At 31.2% G+C, this 14,529-nt stretch overlaps 1 protein-coding gene across 2 annotated transcripts; it reads right to left on the reverse strand.

Annotated features, from left to right (window-relative positions):
* Positions 1 to 2,912: 2,912 nt before the first annotated feature.
* Positions 2,913 to 13,165, reverse strand: LOC135958268 (uncharacterized). Of its 2 annotated transcripts, none has more exons than XM_065509164.1 (3): positions 12,941 to 13,165; positions 3,723 to 3,950; positions 2,913 to 3,654 (listed from the first exon to the last, which is right to left on the reverse strand). In XM_065509164.1, exons 2-3 carry the CDS (start codon positions 3,939 to 3,941, stop codon positions 3,226 to 3,228), a joined length of 648 nt encoding a protein of 215 aa, XP_065365236.1. In that variant the 5' UTR covers positions 3,942 to 3,950; positions 12,941 to 13,165; the 3' UTR covers positions 2,913 to 3,225. The 2 variants fall into 2 exon arrangements, with proteins under 2 accessions (XP_065365236.1, XP_065365235.1); XM_065509163.1 differs by having other exon boundaries at positions 12,949 to 13,164.
* Between the last annotated feature and the right edge of the window lie 1,364 nt (positions 13,166 to 14,529).

The following is a 14,529-nucleotide window of genomic DNA, read 5'->3' on the forward strand; positions in this document are numbered from 1 at the left end:
TTTGACGCGTTAAAAATGGAGTATTTTTGGTTTTGTTGTTACTGTTTTTGTTGCAGTTGAACTAGTTTAGTTTTTTGTTTATATATTGCAAGAGAACAATTAAATGTTTTGTTAAATATACTAGAACTGGAGAACAAATAGTTTTTTAATATGTAAATAAAATGTTTTAAATGTAAAAACAAGTTGTACACTTTCTTTAGACGCTGACTGTAAGTTTGTCATTCCGTTTGTAATTTCTACATTTTTCATTTGCGACCCCACAAAGTATACAGTGAATCCAAAAAGTTTTGGCACACCATGATGTTCAAGATAAATCTGTGAATAACTCTGTTTCTTTTCAATTTAATAAAATAATTATGATGAAGTTTCATGAGTTGGTCGCTTTATTGATCATTCAACACAAACATATTTTATATTTTATTATTTGTAACAAAATACGCTAAAAAAAAACTAAAAAATATCATAAATCCATGTAAAAAAAGTTTAGGCACAAAGGAGATAAGTTTGGATTTTTGTACATTTAATATTTGGTTGGGCCTCCATTGGCCTGGATTATTGCTTCTAAGCGGCGAGGCATACTTCTTACTAGGCTAGATGTCTCACCCGGTGTAATGTTTTCCCATTCTATACGAAGAGCAGTTTTAAGAGATTCTTTGGATGTGATATGATGTTTGCGTGCTCTATAGGATTAGTGTCTGGCGATTGGGGTGGGGTTTTTAGTTGTTTGCAATGGTAGATAAGCCACTCCTGCACAAGATATGAAGAATGTTTAGGGTCATTATCTTGTTGGAACAAGAACTTTCCTTCTAGCCCTAGTTTTGCAACACTTGGAGCTAAGTTTTGTTTCAAAATATTTAAATATGAATGCTTGTCCATTTTTTCGTCTATAAAAACGAGACTCCCCACCCCAGATGCCGCCATACACCCCCACACCATAACATTTCCGCCCCCATGTTTTACTGTTTTTACAACATTATTCTCCTGAAGCTCTTTATTTGCTTTTCGCCAAATTTTTTGTGCGCCATCCGATCCAAATATATTAAACTTTGATTCATCGCTAAATATCACACTATTCCAGAATTCTTCCGACTTTTGGATATGGAGTTTTGCGAATTCTAGCCTCTTTTTTTTGTTTTTGTCAGAAAGAAATGGCTTACGACGAGGAACTCTACCGTGATAACCAGCTTTGTACAACGTATTTCGAACTGTTTGTGGACTGAAGTTTTCCTTAAAACTTTGTTTCATCTGTTCGCACAATTTCACAGCCGAAATCTTTGGGTTTTTAGCCACTTCTGCCACAATAAGCCGTTCCTGACGTGATGTAAATTTTTTTGGGCGACCACATCTGCTTTCGCGCTCTAAATGTTTAGTTTTTTGATAGTGCTTTATAATATTTCTTACGCTGGTATAAGGCCTCTGTACAATGGCACCAATTTGGCGATAGGATTTTCCTTCCGCGTGAAGATGAATAATAATTTTACGCACGTCTAAGGAAATTTCAGAACGGTTGCTCATTTTGCTGTTTTCGGCAGAATTTAATATCGATAAATAAATGTTGACATTTGAAACTTGGCTAATATGCAATTCACATTTTTAGAAATCCAAAACAAGGTGGAAAAATTAGCGTTAAATTAGTAAAATAAAACGTATGTGCTTAAACTTTTTGTATGTGGGTTAACGTTGTTCTTTTAGTTTTTAATGCATTGTATCTTAGAAATAATAAAATTTTAAAGTGTTGTTGTACTGAATGGTCAGTAAAATAATCCAGATATTATTCGACATCAAAATTATTTCTTAAAATGAAGAAGAAAAAAAGTTATTGGCAGATCATTCTTGAAAATTATAGTGTGCCTAAACTTTTTGGATTCACTGTATATATTCTGAATCGTTATAGATAGAGGAGTCGATATAGCCATGTCCGTCTGTGTGTTGAAATCAACTTTCTGAAGCCCCCAAATAACTTACATACACGAATGATACATCAATATCTCCGAAATTCTTCCGGCTCGGTTAAAATCGAGAAAATCGGTGCACAAATGGCTGAGATATAAGGAAAAAACCGGGACAACCTCGATTTTTTACCTATTTTCGACCCATATCTGGATTACTAAATCATTAATATAGACAATATGGATATATAATGATAGATATTTCAAAGACCTGTGCAAATCGGAAAAATATATTTTAACCCGAATTTTTTTTTTTCACCAAAGTTTTTATACCCTTCACCTTCGTGAGAAGGGTATATATAAGTTTGTCATTCCGTTTGTAATTTCTACATTTTTCATTTCCGACCCTATGAAGTATATATATTCTGGATCCTTATAGATAGCGGAGTCGATTAAGCCATGGCCGTCTGTCTGTCTGTTGAAATCAATTTTCTGAAGACCCCAGATATCTTCGGGATCCAAATATTCAATAATTCTGTCAGACATGCTTTCGAGAATTTTGCTATTTAAAATCAGCAAAATCGGTCCACAAATGGCTGAGATATGAGGAAAAAACCAGGACTATATCTGGATTACTAAGTCATTAATATAAACAATATGGATATCTAATGATAGATATTTCAAGCGACGTATATAAGACCATAGTAAGTTGGATCTACAATGGGTCAAAATCGGACAAAATATTTTTCAATCCGAATTTTTTCACCAAAAAAAAAAAAAAATTTATAAAATTTAAAAAAAAAAATTATAAAATTTAAAAAACAAACATATAAACTAATGGAGGTTATGTCACATGCAATTACATATGTACGTTTGAACGTGAAAATTATGAATCGTATGTATAACGTGAATTTTTACATACACATGGAATTCCATATGTATGGAATACATGCCATCTGACCAACCCCCCCTATTAGGCCTCATAACAAAATGTATATGGAACTAAATTTGAATAACAATATATTTCAAACCAAAAACAAAATGCAACTAACCCCCAGTAACACGAAGTCTGGTTATGTTTCAACTAATAGTTATACTGACAGTTTTCATACAAAAATAATTTTAAACGACAGTATCTATAACTATTAGTTAAGGCATAACCAGACGTCGTGTTAATGTTGGTAAGTAGTTTTTTTTTTTTTAATTTTATTTTATATACATACATACTTATTATAGGCCTTATTCATAATCGATTTTTTAATTTATCAAAGGTTTATAAAACAAATTTAAAAAGTTATTATGAATATTGAAACTTATTTTTTAATATTCAATTTCTTTACTTTTTGAACCATTTCCAAACTACTATCGTCATGATAGTGATAGTACAAACTATCATCGTCATCCGTGTAGCAGTTGTTGGAGATGATTTATTATTGACCGATACATTTGTGGCTTTTTTTGGCTTGGAAGTTTTTGGTGTAGTACCAGTTGTTGATGGTAAATCATTGTTTTTCGTTTCATTAGCTGATTTTTGTGGAGTGTATTGAAAGTCCTTTAAACTTTCAATTATTTTCTTACAAGTTTTGTTGGCATTATCAATTTTAACAAAACAATTTTGGCAAACAAATTCTTTGCCCTGCTCGTCAGATTCCAATTCACGTCTTATCAAATTGGCAATTAGCTCTGTCGGTTTGTGTCGAGAAATGTCAGTTATAGGCTCACTGTTAAGGGCACAAATATTACCACATTCAGCCTGGGCACGAGTCTAAAAAGATAGATACATATGTGGAAAATTACATTGCTTGTAGTAAATTATTAATTTTCATTCGTTACCTTTCTTTCCTCTAAACTTGTTATAATTTTATTATGAATTTTCCTTGCTTCTTTAATATCGCGTGCACATTTTTTGCATACATATATTTTTTTAACTTTCTGTGGTCCCAGTGTGATTCCAGTTAAATTTTCATATTCATCGATTGTTATGATGTTAAGCATTGGAGTATTATCCGCTTTCGAGACGATACAAATTTTACATTCTTCATTTTCGGCCATTGTGTGAAACTAAAAGAAACAAAGAAGTATTACATATAAATACATATAGATTTGATAAGTATTTTAATATTGAAATATTATCATCCAGTCTTGTACGTGAGATGGGAGGGAGCATTAATATATTACTCCTCGAAACCATTTTGAATTACAATACTGTAATTTCCCTGCTCGTATATATTTTGTATATGTTTCTGAAAGAAGTTTTAACATACATAAGTGTAAAATAAAAATTGACTCATTTAAAGGTACCGGCCCAATCAAAAATCGTGAAATTTTTATTAAAAATTTCAGATTTATCGAAAAAATTTTACAAAACGCAGATTACAAAAGAAATATTATTTAAATTCACCAGATATCACGAGGTATATAACGCAGAGCGGTCTCTTTTATGAAAAAACAAGTAAGAGAGCTTTATTCGGCTGTGCCGAATCTTATATACCCTTCACCAAATTATACTTTAAAATAAATTTTTTTATTTAAACAAAATTTTTTTTTTTTTTTTTTTGTTTTAAAAATTTTTTTTAAATTTTTTTTTTGAAATTGTTTTTTTAATTTTTTAAAAAATTTTTTTTTTACAAATTTAAAAAAAAATTTTTTTTTGTTTTTTTAAATTTTTTTGTAGTTTTTAAAAAAAATTTATGACAAAAAAAATTGTTTGATGAAAAAAAAAAATCGGGTTAAAAAATATCTTTCCCGATTTTGACCCATTGTAGGTCCAACTTACTATATCCTTATCTACATCGTTGCAATGGACTTTGAAATATCTATCATTAGATATCCATATTGTCTATATTAATGACTTAGTAATCCAGATATAGATAAAAAATAGGTAAAAAATCGAGGTTGTCCCGGTTTTTTGCTCATATCTCCGTTATTTATGGACGGATTTTGCTGATTTTAAATAGCAAACTTCTCGAAAGCATGTCTGATAGAATTATTGAAGATTTGGATCCCGAAGATATCTGGGGTCTTCAGAAAATTGATTTCAACAGACAGACAGACGGACATGGCTTAATCGACTCCGCTATCTATAAGGATCCAGAATATATGTATATACTTTATAGGGTTGGAAATGAAAAATGTAGAAATTACAAACGGAATGACAAATTTATATATACCCTTCTCACGAAGTTGAAGGGACGTATATATTTTTAAAAATTACCGAACCCAAGTAGGTTTATCACATCAAAAAAGTTGGCGAAAATTTAACAAATATCTCTTAAACCAAAAATTTCTAAATTATTCTTGACATTCGGATAAGAACTGAATTTTTGTTGATATTTTGTAAGTCCGAGGCGAGCAACTTTGGGGGCTGCCCACCAGCCTCAAATTTAAAACATAAAATTTTCTATAGAAAATATGTAACTGTTATACACAAAATTTTGTTTAGATTTTCTTGGTTGGATTGGTTGGTATAACAATATTGTGTCTGTGAAGTACTCAAATATGCAAAGAATATTTGGTTTGAATGAGTCTCTTCTATGTAATATAAACGCCATGATTGGATTATAACGAAAAGCAAAAGAAATGTGTAAATACACTCAACAACGTTAATTGAATATAAATTCATCCTGTATAAGACCGTTTTAAAACTAATTTCGACATATGGAATTCAATTATGGGGAATGGCTAGTATACACCAGTATTTCTCTTGTACAGAGGGCCCAATCTAAAATTCTTAGGACCATGACGGAAGCACCATGGTATATAAGAAATGAAAATATCCACAGGGACTTAAGGTAGGATCACACGATTGCCGCAATGCATTTAATACAATTTGTTTTGTGCTGAATTGGGGACCAATAAAGAAATTGTCCCAATCAAATTCTCTGCAGTCAGCCTCATTTTATATAAATTTGATTGTCGTAAATTGGCGCAAAGCGATTTAGTGGCAATAATTGTCGCATTCCAGTCACACGATTGTTCTAGTTTACGGCAACTCAGAGAAACAGCTGTTGTGCTAGATGTTAAATTTTGTTTTGTTTACAAAAATCTATTTGTGAAAAAATTATTTGTTAACTAGAAAAAGAAAATAGCGTCGGCCTTAATTATCGCATAAAAAAATGAATAAAGAAATGTTAAAAGATGTACATATGTGGCTCAGAAATAGAATATTTAATTTACAAAAATGAATATTGGCGCTAATTGTCTTCTTTGATTTCCGCACTAGAACACAATAAATATTGGTGTATTTTTAACTTTTGCATTTGATTGGGCCCAATAAGCACAATATTGTTGTGGTTTGACATATGAACCAATAAGTTGTGAAATCACACGATTGACATATAAAATAGACCAATAATTGGTGCATTGCGGCAATCGTGTGATTCTACCTTTAGAAGTGACATTGGTAAAGGAAGAGTTCAAGAAAGTCCGTGATAAATATATTGTAAAGCTGCAAAACCATCCCAATACGCTTGCAAGACAACTTGTGCAGATCCAAACCCGATCCAGGCTCCGTAGAGCAGATCTACCACCCCGCTAAGATGAGTGCCAGTTAACCATTAAGGCTCTCTTGTTGAAGAGCAAATTGTTTTAATTTTTAGTTATACGATTTAAATACTTATTGTCGGGTCTATAAAAGGCAGATTCAATAAATAAATAAAGCGTTTAAAAAAAATGTGTAAATTTATCTTTTTTAATAAAATACAATACAAAAAAATGGTTTGAAAGTATCAAATGAAACGCAAGAGTACTATGCAAGTACTAAGTAAGTACGATCGTATCAACTTTTCCATCTCTGATGTTTTTGTTTATATTCCTCTTTGTGATTTTCGCTGTTTTGACGGAAATGCCACTTGATAATAACACAGGAAAAGCGATATTGTTATCGTGGCTGTTGGCTTACTAATGCTTTGGCAATAAATTTGTGTTAGTTTCCAGAATGTTTTAAATATAGAGAAAATATACTTACTAGAAAAAAAACTCAAACAAAAAAATTACTCAAAACAGTTACACATACGAGTGTTGTTTTTGTTTTCACATAGTTTGTTTTTTGCTAATACATCCTCACCACTTAGGTTTTTGACAACTGAGTTAGGTCTTTGACAGGAGAGTTTCCGCTCTATGTATATTAAATTATCCATTAGAATTCTCAGTAATTGATAACAGAATTGTAAATTTTAAATACATTTATAGCATTCGCAATTAGTCATTTATACATATACATACATACCATCAAAAAATTGTGGGTATATTCGATTTGTCATACAACAACTTCTGTTGATTACTGTTGCGACTGAGGGATCGTTAAAAGTAAATGCATCGCACTTAGAGATGCTAAACGGGGAATCCCGTTCCCGAAAATCCCGGGGTTTTCGGATTTTCTAAATCCCGAAGCCCGGGATTTTTTAATTTTAAATCCCGGGGTTTTCGGGATTTTCCAAATCCCGTTTTTGTGTGACTTTTTCATTCATTTATCGCAAAGTGATGTTCAGCAAAGTTGTTAAGCTCAACTCGTGCTACAATATCTATATATGTATATAAAAGAGTAACGTTACTGACTGACTGACTGATTCATCATCGCACAGCCCAAACGGCTGAAGCTAGAATCACGAAATTTTAACTGTGGGTTCCTCCCTATTCAAAACGATCCGATAAGAAGGGATTTTTGGAAATTCGAACGTTTAGGGGGTAAAAAAGGGTAAATTCGGTAACCTTATATCTTCAAAACTAATAAAGATACAAAAAAACTTAAAATTGCATGTTACTCCATTTAAAAAATAAGCTGACAGGTGTTTCGTACTTTTTCGAAATTCGAACCTTTTAGGGGAGAAAACGAGTAAAAACTGTATTTTGGTACTTTTTTGGCACCCTATGTATCTTTTAAACCAATAAACATAGAAACAAAATTTAAATCGTATTCTTTACTTATCAAAAAATAAAAAATATAGGTTTGGTACTTTTTGGAAATTCAAACCCTTAAGGGATAAAAATTGTGTTTATTTTTGGTACCTTTTCATAAAATATGTTTTTCTATAATTTGACATAGACATACGAATATTTCATTAGATCTCCCACCACGATACAGAAATTTATTTGAATTAAATTTTACCAAAGCAATGGGGATAAAAAAGGTACCAAAAAGGGGATAAAATCGGGAAAATACATTTTATTGCAAATTATTAAGCCGATTTTGATAATTTTTTTAACATTGGTTCCTGGATTCATACAAAAATTAACTAACAGGTTGTTATTTGGAACTCGAGTGCCATGGTGTATTTTAGGCCAAATCCGGGTAAACAGCTTGGTACTTTTTTTAAAACATATTTATTATTGGGCACATTAACACAGATTTTAATCGATTGAGACATGTCTGTAGCATAAACAACTTTTGCAAAATGAAATAATTTAAAATTTCAGACTTGAGGGGTGTTCAAGGACGAAAAGGGAAATTGGTACTTTTCTGCTAATGGTACCTTTTTAATATTTTAAATTATTTCACTTATCGACATTAAAGTTAGCTGATATGTATCTGAGTGAAGTTAGTGTTAGAAATAAGGGATTATATTTAGGTACCAAAATGTGAGAACTGAACTATAGGTACTTTTTCATTCTTCTAATGGTACTTTTTGAATTTTCTATTACAATGGACTTAGAAACATGAAATTAATCATACACGGTCCTAAGTCAGTGAGAATTCTAGGGGGAGACTTTTTGGTACTTTTTGAATGGTACTTTTTGTAATTTCTTCACCAATGAACCTAGAAACATGAAGTAAAGCTTATATGGACCGGAGTGAGTGGGAATCAACAAGTGCCTGATTTTTGGTACTTTTTCTTTTTTTTTAATTTTTTTTCTAGTTTTTAAAAAAAATTTATGACAAAAAAAATTGTTTGATGAAAAAAAAAATCGGGTTAAAAAATATCTTTCCCGATTTTGACCCATTGTAGGTCCAACTTACTATATCCTTATCTACATCGTTGCAATGGACTTTGAAATATCTATCATTAGATATCCATATTGTCTATATTAATGACTTAGTAATCCAGATATAGATAAAAAATAGGTAAAAAATCGAGGTTGTCCCGGTTTTTTGCTCATATCTCCGTTATTTATGGACGGATTTTGCTGATTTTAAATAGCAAACTTCTCGAAAGCATGTCTGATAGAATTATTGAAGATTTGGATCCCGAAGATATCTGGGGTCTTCAGAAAATTGATTTCAACAGACAGACAGACGGACATGGCTTAATCGACTCCGCTATCTATAAGGATCCAGAATATATGTATATACTTTATAGGGTTGGAAATGAAAAATGTAGAAATTACAAACGGAATGACAAATTTATATATACCCTTCTCACGAAGTTGAAGGGACGTATATATTTTTAAAAATTACCGAACCCAAGTAGGTTTATCACATCAAAAAAGTTGGCGAAAATTTAACAAATATCTCTTAAACCAAAAATTTCTAAATTATTCTTGACATTCGGATAAGAACTGAATTTTTGTTGATATTTTGTAAGTCCGAGGCGAGCAACTTTGGGGGCTGCCCACCAGCCTCAAATTTAAAACATAAAATTTTCTATAGAAAATATGTAACTGTTATACACAAAATTTTGTTTAGATTTTCTTGGTTGGATTGGTTGGTATAACAATATTGTGTCTGTGAAGTACTCAAATATGCAAAGAATATTTGGTTTGAATGAGTCTCTTCTATGTAATATAAACGCCATGATTGGATTATAACGAAAAGCAAAAGAAATGTGTAAATACACTCAACAACGTTAATTGAATATAAATTCATCCTGTATAAGACCGTTTTAAAACTAATTTCGACATATGGAATTCAATTATGGGGAATGGCTAGTATACACCAGTATTTCTCTTGTACAGAGGGCCCAATCTAAAATTCTTAGGACCATGACGGAAGCACCATGGTATATAAGAAATGAAAATATCCACAGGGACTTAAGGTAGGATCACACGATTGCCGCAATGCATTTAATACAATTTGTTTTGTGCTGAATTGGGGACCAATAAAGAAATTGTCCCAATCAAATTCTCTGCAGTCAGCCTCATTTTATATAAATTTGATTGTCGTAAATTGGCGCAAAGCGATTTAGTGGCAATAATTGTCGCATTCCAGTCACACGATTGTTCTAGTTTACGGCAACTCAGAGAAACAGCTGTTGTGCTAGATGTTAAATTTTGTTTTGTTTACAAAAATCTATTTGTGAAAAAATTATTTGTTAACTAGAAAAAGAAAATAGCGTCGGCCTTAATTATCGCATAAAAAAATTAATAAAGAAATGTTAAAAGATGTACATATGTGGCTCAGAAATAGAATATTTAATTTACAAAAATGAATATTGGCGCTAATTGTCTTCTTTGATTTCCGCACTAGAACACAATAAATATTGGTGTATTTTTAACTTTTGCATTTGATTGGGCCCAATAAGCACAATATTGTTGTGGTTTGACATATGAACCAATAAGTTGTGAAATCACACGATTGACATATAAAATAGACCAATAATTGGTGCATTGCGGCAATCGTGTGATTCTACCTTTAGAAGTGACATTGGTAAAGGAAGAGTTCAAGAAAGTCCGTGATAAATATATTGTAAAGCTGCAAAACCATCCCAATACGCTTGCAAGACAACTTGTGCAGATCCAAACCCGATCCAGGCTCCGTAGAGCAGATCTACCACCCCGCTAAGATGAGTGCCAGTTAACCATTAAGGCTCTCTTGTTGAAGAGCAAATTGTTTTAATTTTTAGTTATACGATTTAAATACTTATTGTCGGGTCTATAAAAGGCAGATTCAATAAATAAATAAAGCGTTTAAAAAAAATGTGTAAATTTATCTTTTTTAATAAAATACAATACAAAAAAATGGTTTGAAAGTATCAAATGAAACGCAAGAGTACTATGCAAGTACTAAGTAAGTACGATCGTATCAACTTTTCCATCTCTGATGTTTTTGTTTATATTCCTCTTTGTGATTTTCGCTGTTTTGACGGAAATGCCACTTGATAATAACACAGGAAAAGCGATATTGTTATCGTGGCTGTTGGCTTACTAATGCTTTGGCAATAAATTTGTGTTAGTTTCCAGAATGTTTTAAATATAGAGAAAATATACTTACTAGAAAAAAAACTCAAACAAAAAAATTACTCAAAACAGTTACACATACGAATGATGTTTTTGTTTTCACGTAGTTTTTTTTTTTTTGCTAATACATTCTCACCACTTAGGTTTTTGAAATTATCCATTAGAATTCTCAGTAATTGATAACAGAATCGTAAATTTTAAATACATTTATAGCATTCGGGTATATTCGATTTGTCATACATAATCAACAGAAATTGTTGATTACTGTTGCGACTGAGGGATCGTTAAAAGTAAATGCATCGCACTTAGAGATGCTAAACGGGGAATCCCGTGATTTTCGGGATTTTCCAAATCCCGTTTTTCATAAATAAATAGGGAAAATTGTAATTTTTGTGTGACTTTTTCATTCATTTTGACATTCTACATGGCCGAATATCTCAAAGTGATGTTCAGCAAAGTTGTTAAGCTCAACTCCTGCTACAATATATGTAGTTAATAAAGGAAAACGGTATTTTTGGTTTTCCTTGAGTGGGGCTCTAGAAAATCAATTATTCAACATTTTTTGTAAGTTATCTATCAAAACTCAATTTAAATCCTCTTCAAATGAAATTGATTTTATCTCAGATGAGGAGCTCGAACAAAATGAAAATATTTCGATTGCTAAAAGGCTAAAAGATATTATTAATAAATGTAAAAACCCCAAATAACAATAACGAAACCAAATTATAATGTAGATTTTCAACTTGCAAAAGAAATACATCATTTTATTTCTGAAGGAACAAGAGGAAAATACTTGCAGATTTGTTATAAGTATTTGCAAACGGGTTTGCCAATGTGAAAGATGTTTTTCGGCAGCAGCATATGTCGAAAACAAAATTCGTTCCAGAATGGCAGATGAAACCATAGATGCAATAGTATTCTTAAGAAGCTATTTAAAATAAACACTTTTTATACTAAAGTACGGTTTTTCACCAGTATGTCGATTTTTTTCACGAAAAATCGTATAGCAGAAACGCATTCTACGGAAAATTCTAAGAAGAAACCAGAGGTCTAAAATCGCATTCGTCTTTTATCCAATGATGGCTGACTTCATAAACGCATTTTGCAAAGCAACACTGCAATACATAAGCGGAGTTCAGTATTAAGTGCGAATGGTATTGCATCATTGCAAATGCAAAATTGTAAATGTTTTTGTGTGTATTTTGTTATTGGATTACGGTAAAATTTTGCATTTGCAATGATGCTAGACCATTCGCACTTAACAGTGAATACCGCTATAGTGTTCATAAACGCAATAGATTTTGTTTTGGCAATGTCGCAAGTTCATTATTGCATGAACTGCTTTTATTTATGATTCTTTACAAAACATTTATGCGTTCATGAATGTCACAAAGAATTGCTTTGCCTAGTAATTGCTTTGCATTACTGCGTTTATGAAGTCGGCCGATATTTCAGTATATATATTTTTTTTAATAGTTTTTTTATTGGATAAAAGACGAAATGCGCAAGATAGGATTTGATTTTAGACCTATGGTTTCTTGGGGATAATTTCATAGAATTTTGCGTAGCTTGCGTTTCTGCTATACGATTTTTTACATTTTGATCGTCCATACAAATCGACCCGGCCTAATGTACAGACTTTATTGTTATTTCTTCTTATATAATGACTCATGCAAGTATTTTATGCTTTTTAGTGTCTAATAAAAATGAATTGCTAAATAAAAAATTTACTTTCAATTGTAAAGACATAATTATGTACGTTTCTTTCTTATAATTTTCGGGATTTTAGATTTCCCGATTTCGGGATTCTTTACAAAATCCCGAACCGGGGTTCGGCATTTGGTAAAAATCAGTCCCGATTAGCATCTCTAATCGCACTACAGAAATCAAAATTTAACAATAAACCATTTTTCACTATTATTGATTTAAATAATATTTACCAACTTACAGATGCAACAGTTGTTGTTCAATTCTTCACCAAATAAATATTTTTTTCACCAAGAATTTATATTTTGTTTACTTAAGTATTTTTCTTCAACTTGTTTTATACAGATTTTTTATTATAAAATATAATAATTATTTGTTATTATTTTACAAAATAAATCTAATAACTGACTTAAAAAAGCGATATTGTTATCGTGGCTGTTGACTTACTAATGCTTTGGGAATAAATTTGTGTTAGTTTCCAGAATGTTTTAAATATAGAGAAAATATACTTACTAGAAAAAAAACTCAAACAAAAAAATTACTCAAAACAGTTACACATACGAGTGTTGTTTTTGTTTTCACATAGTTTGTTTTTTGCTAATACATTCTCACCACTTAGGTTTTTGACAACTGAGTTAGGTCTTTGACAGGAGATACATACCGCTCTATGTATATTAAATTATCCATTAGAATTCTCAGTAATTGATAACAGAATTGTAAATTTTAAATACATTTATAGCATTCGCAATTAGTCATTTATACATATACACTGAATCAATTAAGTCTCCGTACAGACATACTCATAATATAAACTAGCAATTTATGGTCACTTTTCAATACATATTTAAAACTTTTTTTAATTCATTTTATAAAAAATCTTATAAACTAGAAATCAACATAAAAAAAATACAAACGTTTTCCTTAAAAACATAAAAATTTACATAAATTCAATAATTGTACGAAAAGTATCACCAAAAAAGTCTCCGTACAGTTAACCGTTTTAAGGCTAGGAATCCCAATATTAAACTTAATTGCATTTAATATGTGGTAGGTCCTCCTTTCTAAGCAATTGCTTAATTTTAATGGCTGTGCATGGAATGGACCAGCTTTGTTGTTGTCAGGGAATCCAAAAATAAGCAAATTTTAATGGATAGAAAGAAAATTATTATTAACTTGCAAAATGAAGGAAAAAATCTAACCGAAATCAAGGATATTGTAAAAAGACCACGCTCTTCCATTCAGTACGTTATTCAACAGTTCAAAAAAACCGGAACAATGGCAAATAAACAAAGAACTGACCATCCAAGAAAAATAGATCACCACTTAGAGAGAAGAATTGTACGATTTGTAGAAGGTAATCCAAAAATTAACGCATGTTTAATTGCGGGAAACTTGAAAACTAGTGATGAATTAACGGTAAACCCCCAAACTGTAAGAAACGCTCTTAAACTAAATGGATACAATGGTCGAGTAAGCCGTAAGAAGCCCCTTGTTCGAAAAGTGAACATGAAAAAGAGATTGGATTACGCTATCGAGCATATTGATAAAGATTTTTTTATTTTGGGATCGAGTTATTTTTAGCGATGAAAGTAAATTGAATGTTTTTGGTTCTGATGGAAGAGAAATGTTATGGAGAAAGCCAAATACTGAAATGAATCCGAAGCATTTGACGCTAACCGTAAAGCATGGAGGAGGTAACGTTATTGTTTGGGGTTACATGGCTTCATCTGGGGTGGGATAACTTATTTTTGTTGAAAACACTATGGTATAATATGCATACCTTAATATATTAAAAGAAAACTTAAAACAAAGTTCTGGAAAA

This window comes from Calliphora vicina, chromosome 4, assembly GCF_958450345.1.
Source record: "Calliphora vicina chromosome 4, idCalVici1.1, whole genome shotgun sequence".
In the NCBI taxonomy this organism is placed as follows: domain Eukaryota; kingdom Metazoa; phylum Arthropoda; class Insecta; order Diptera; family Calliphoridae; genus Calliphora; species Calliphora vicina.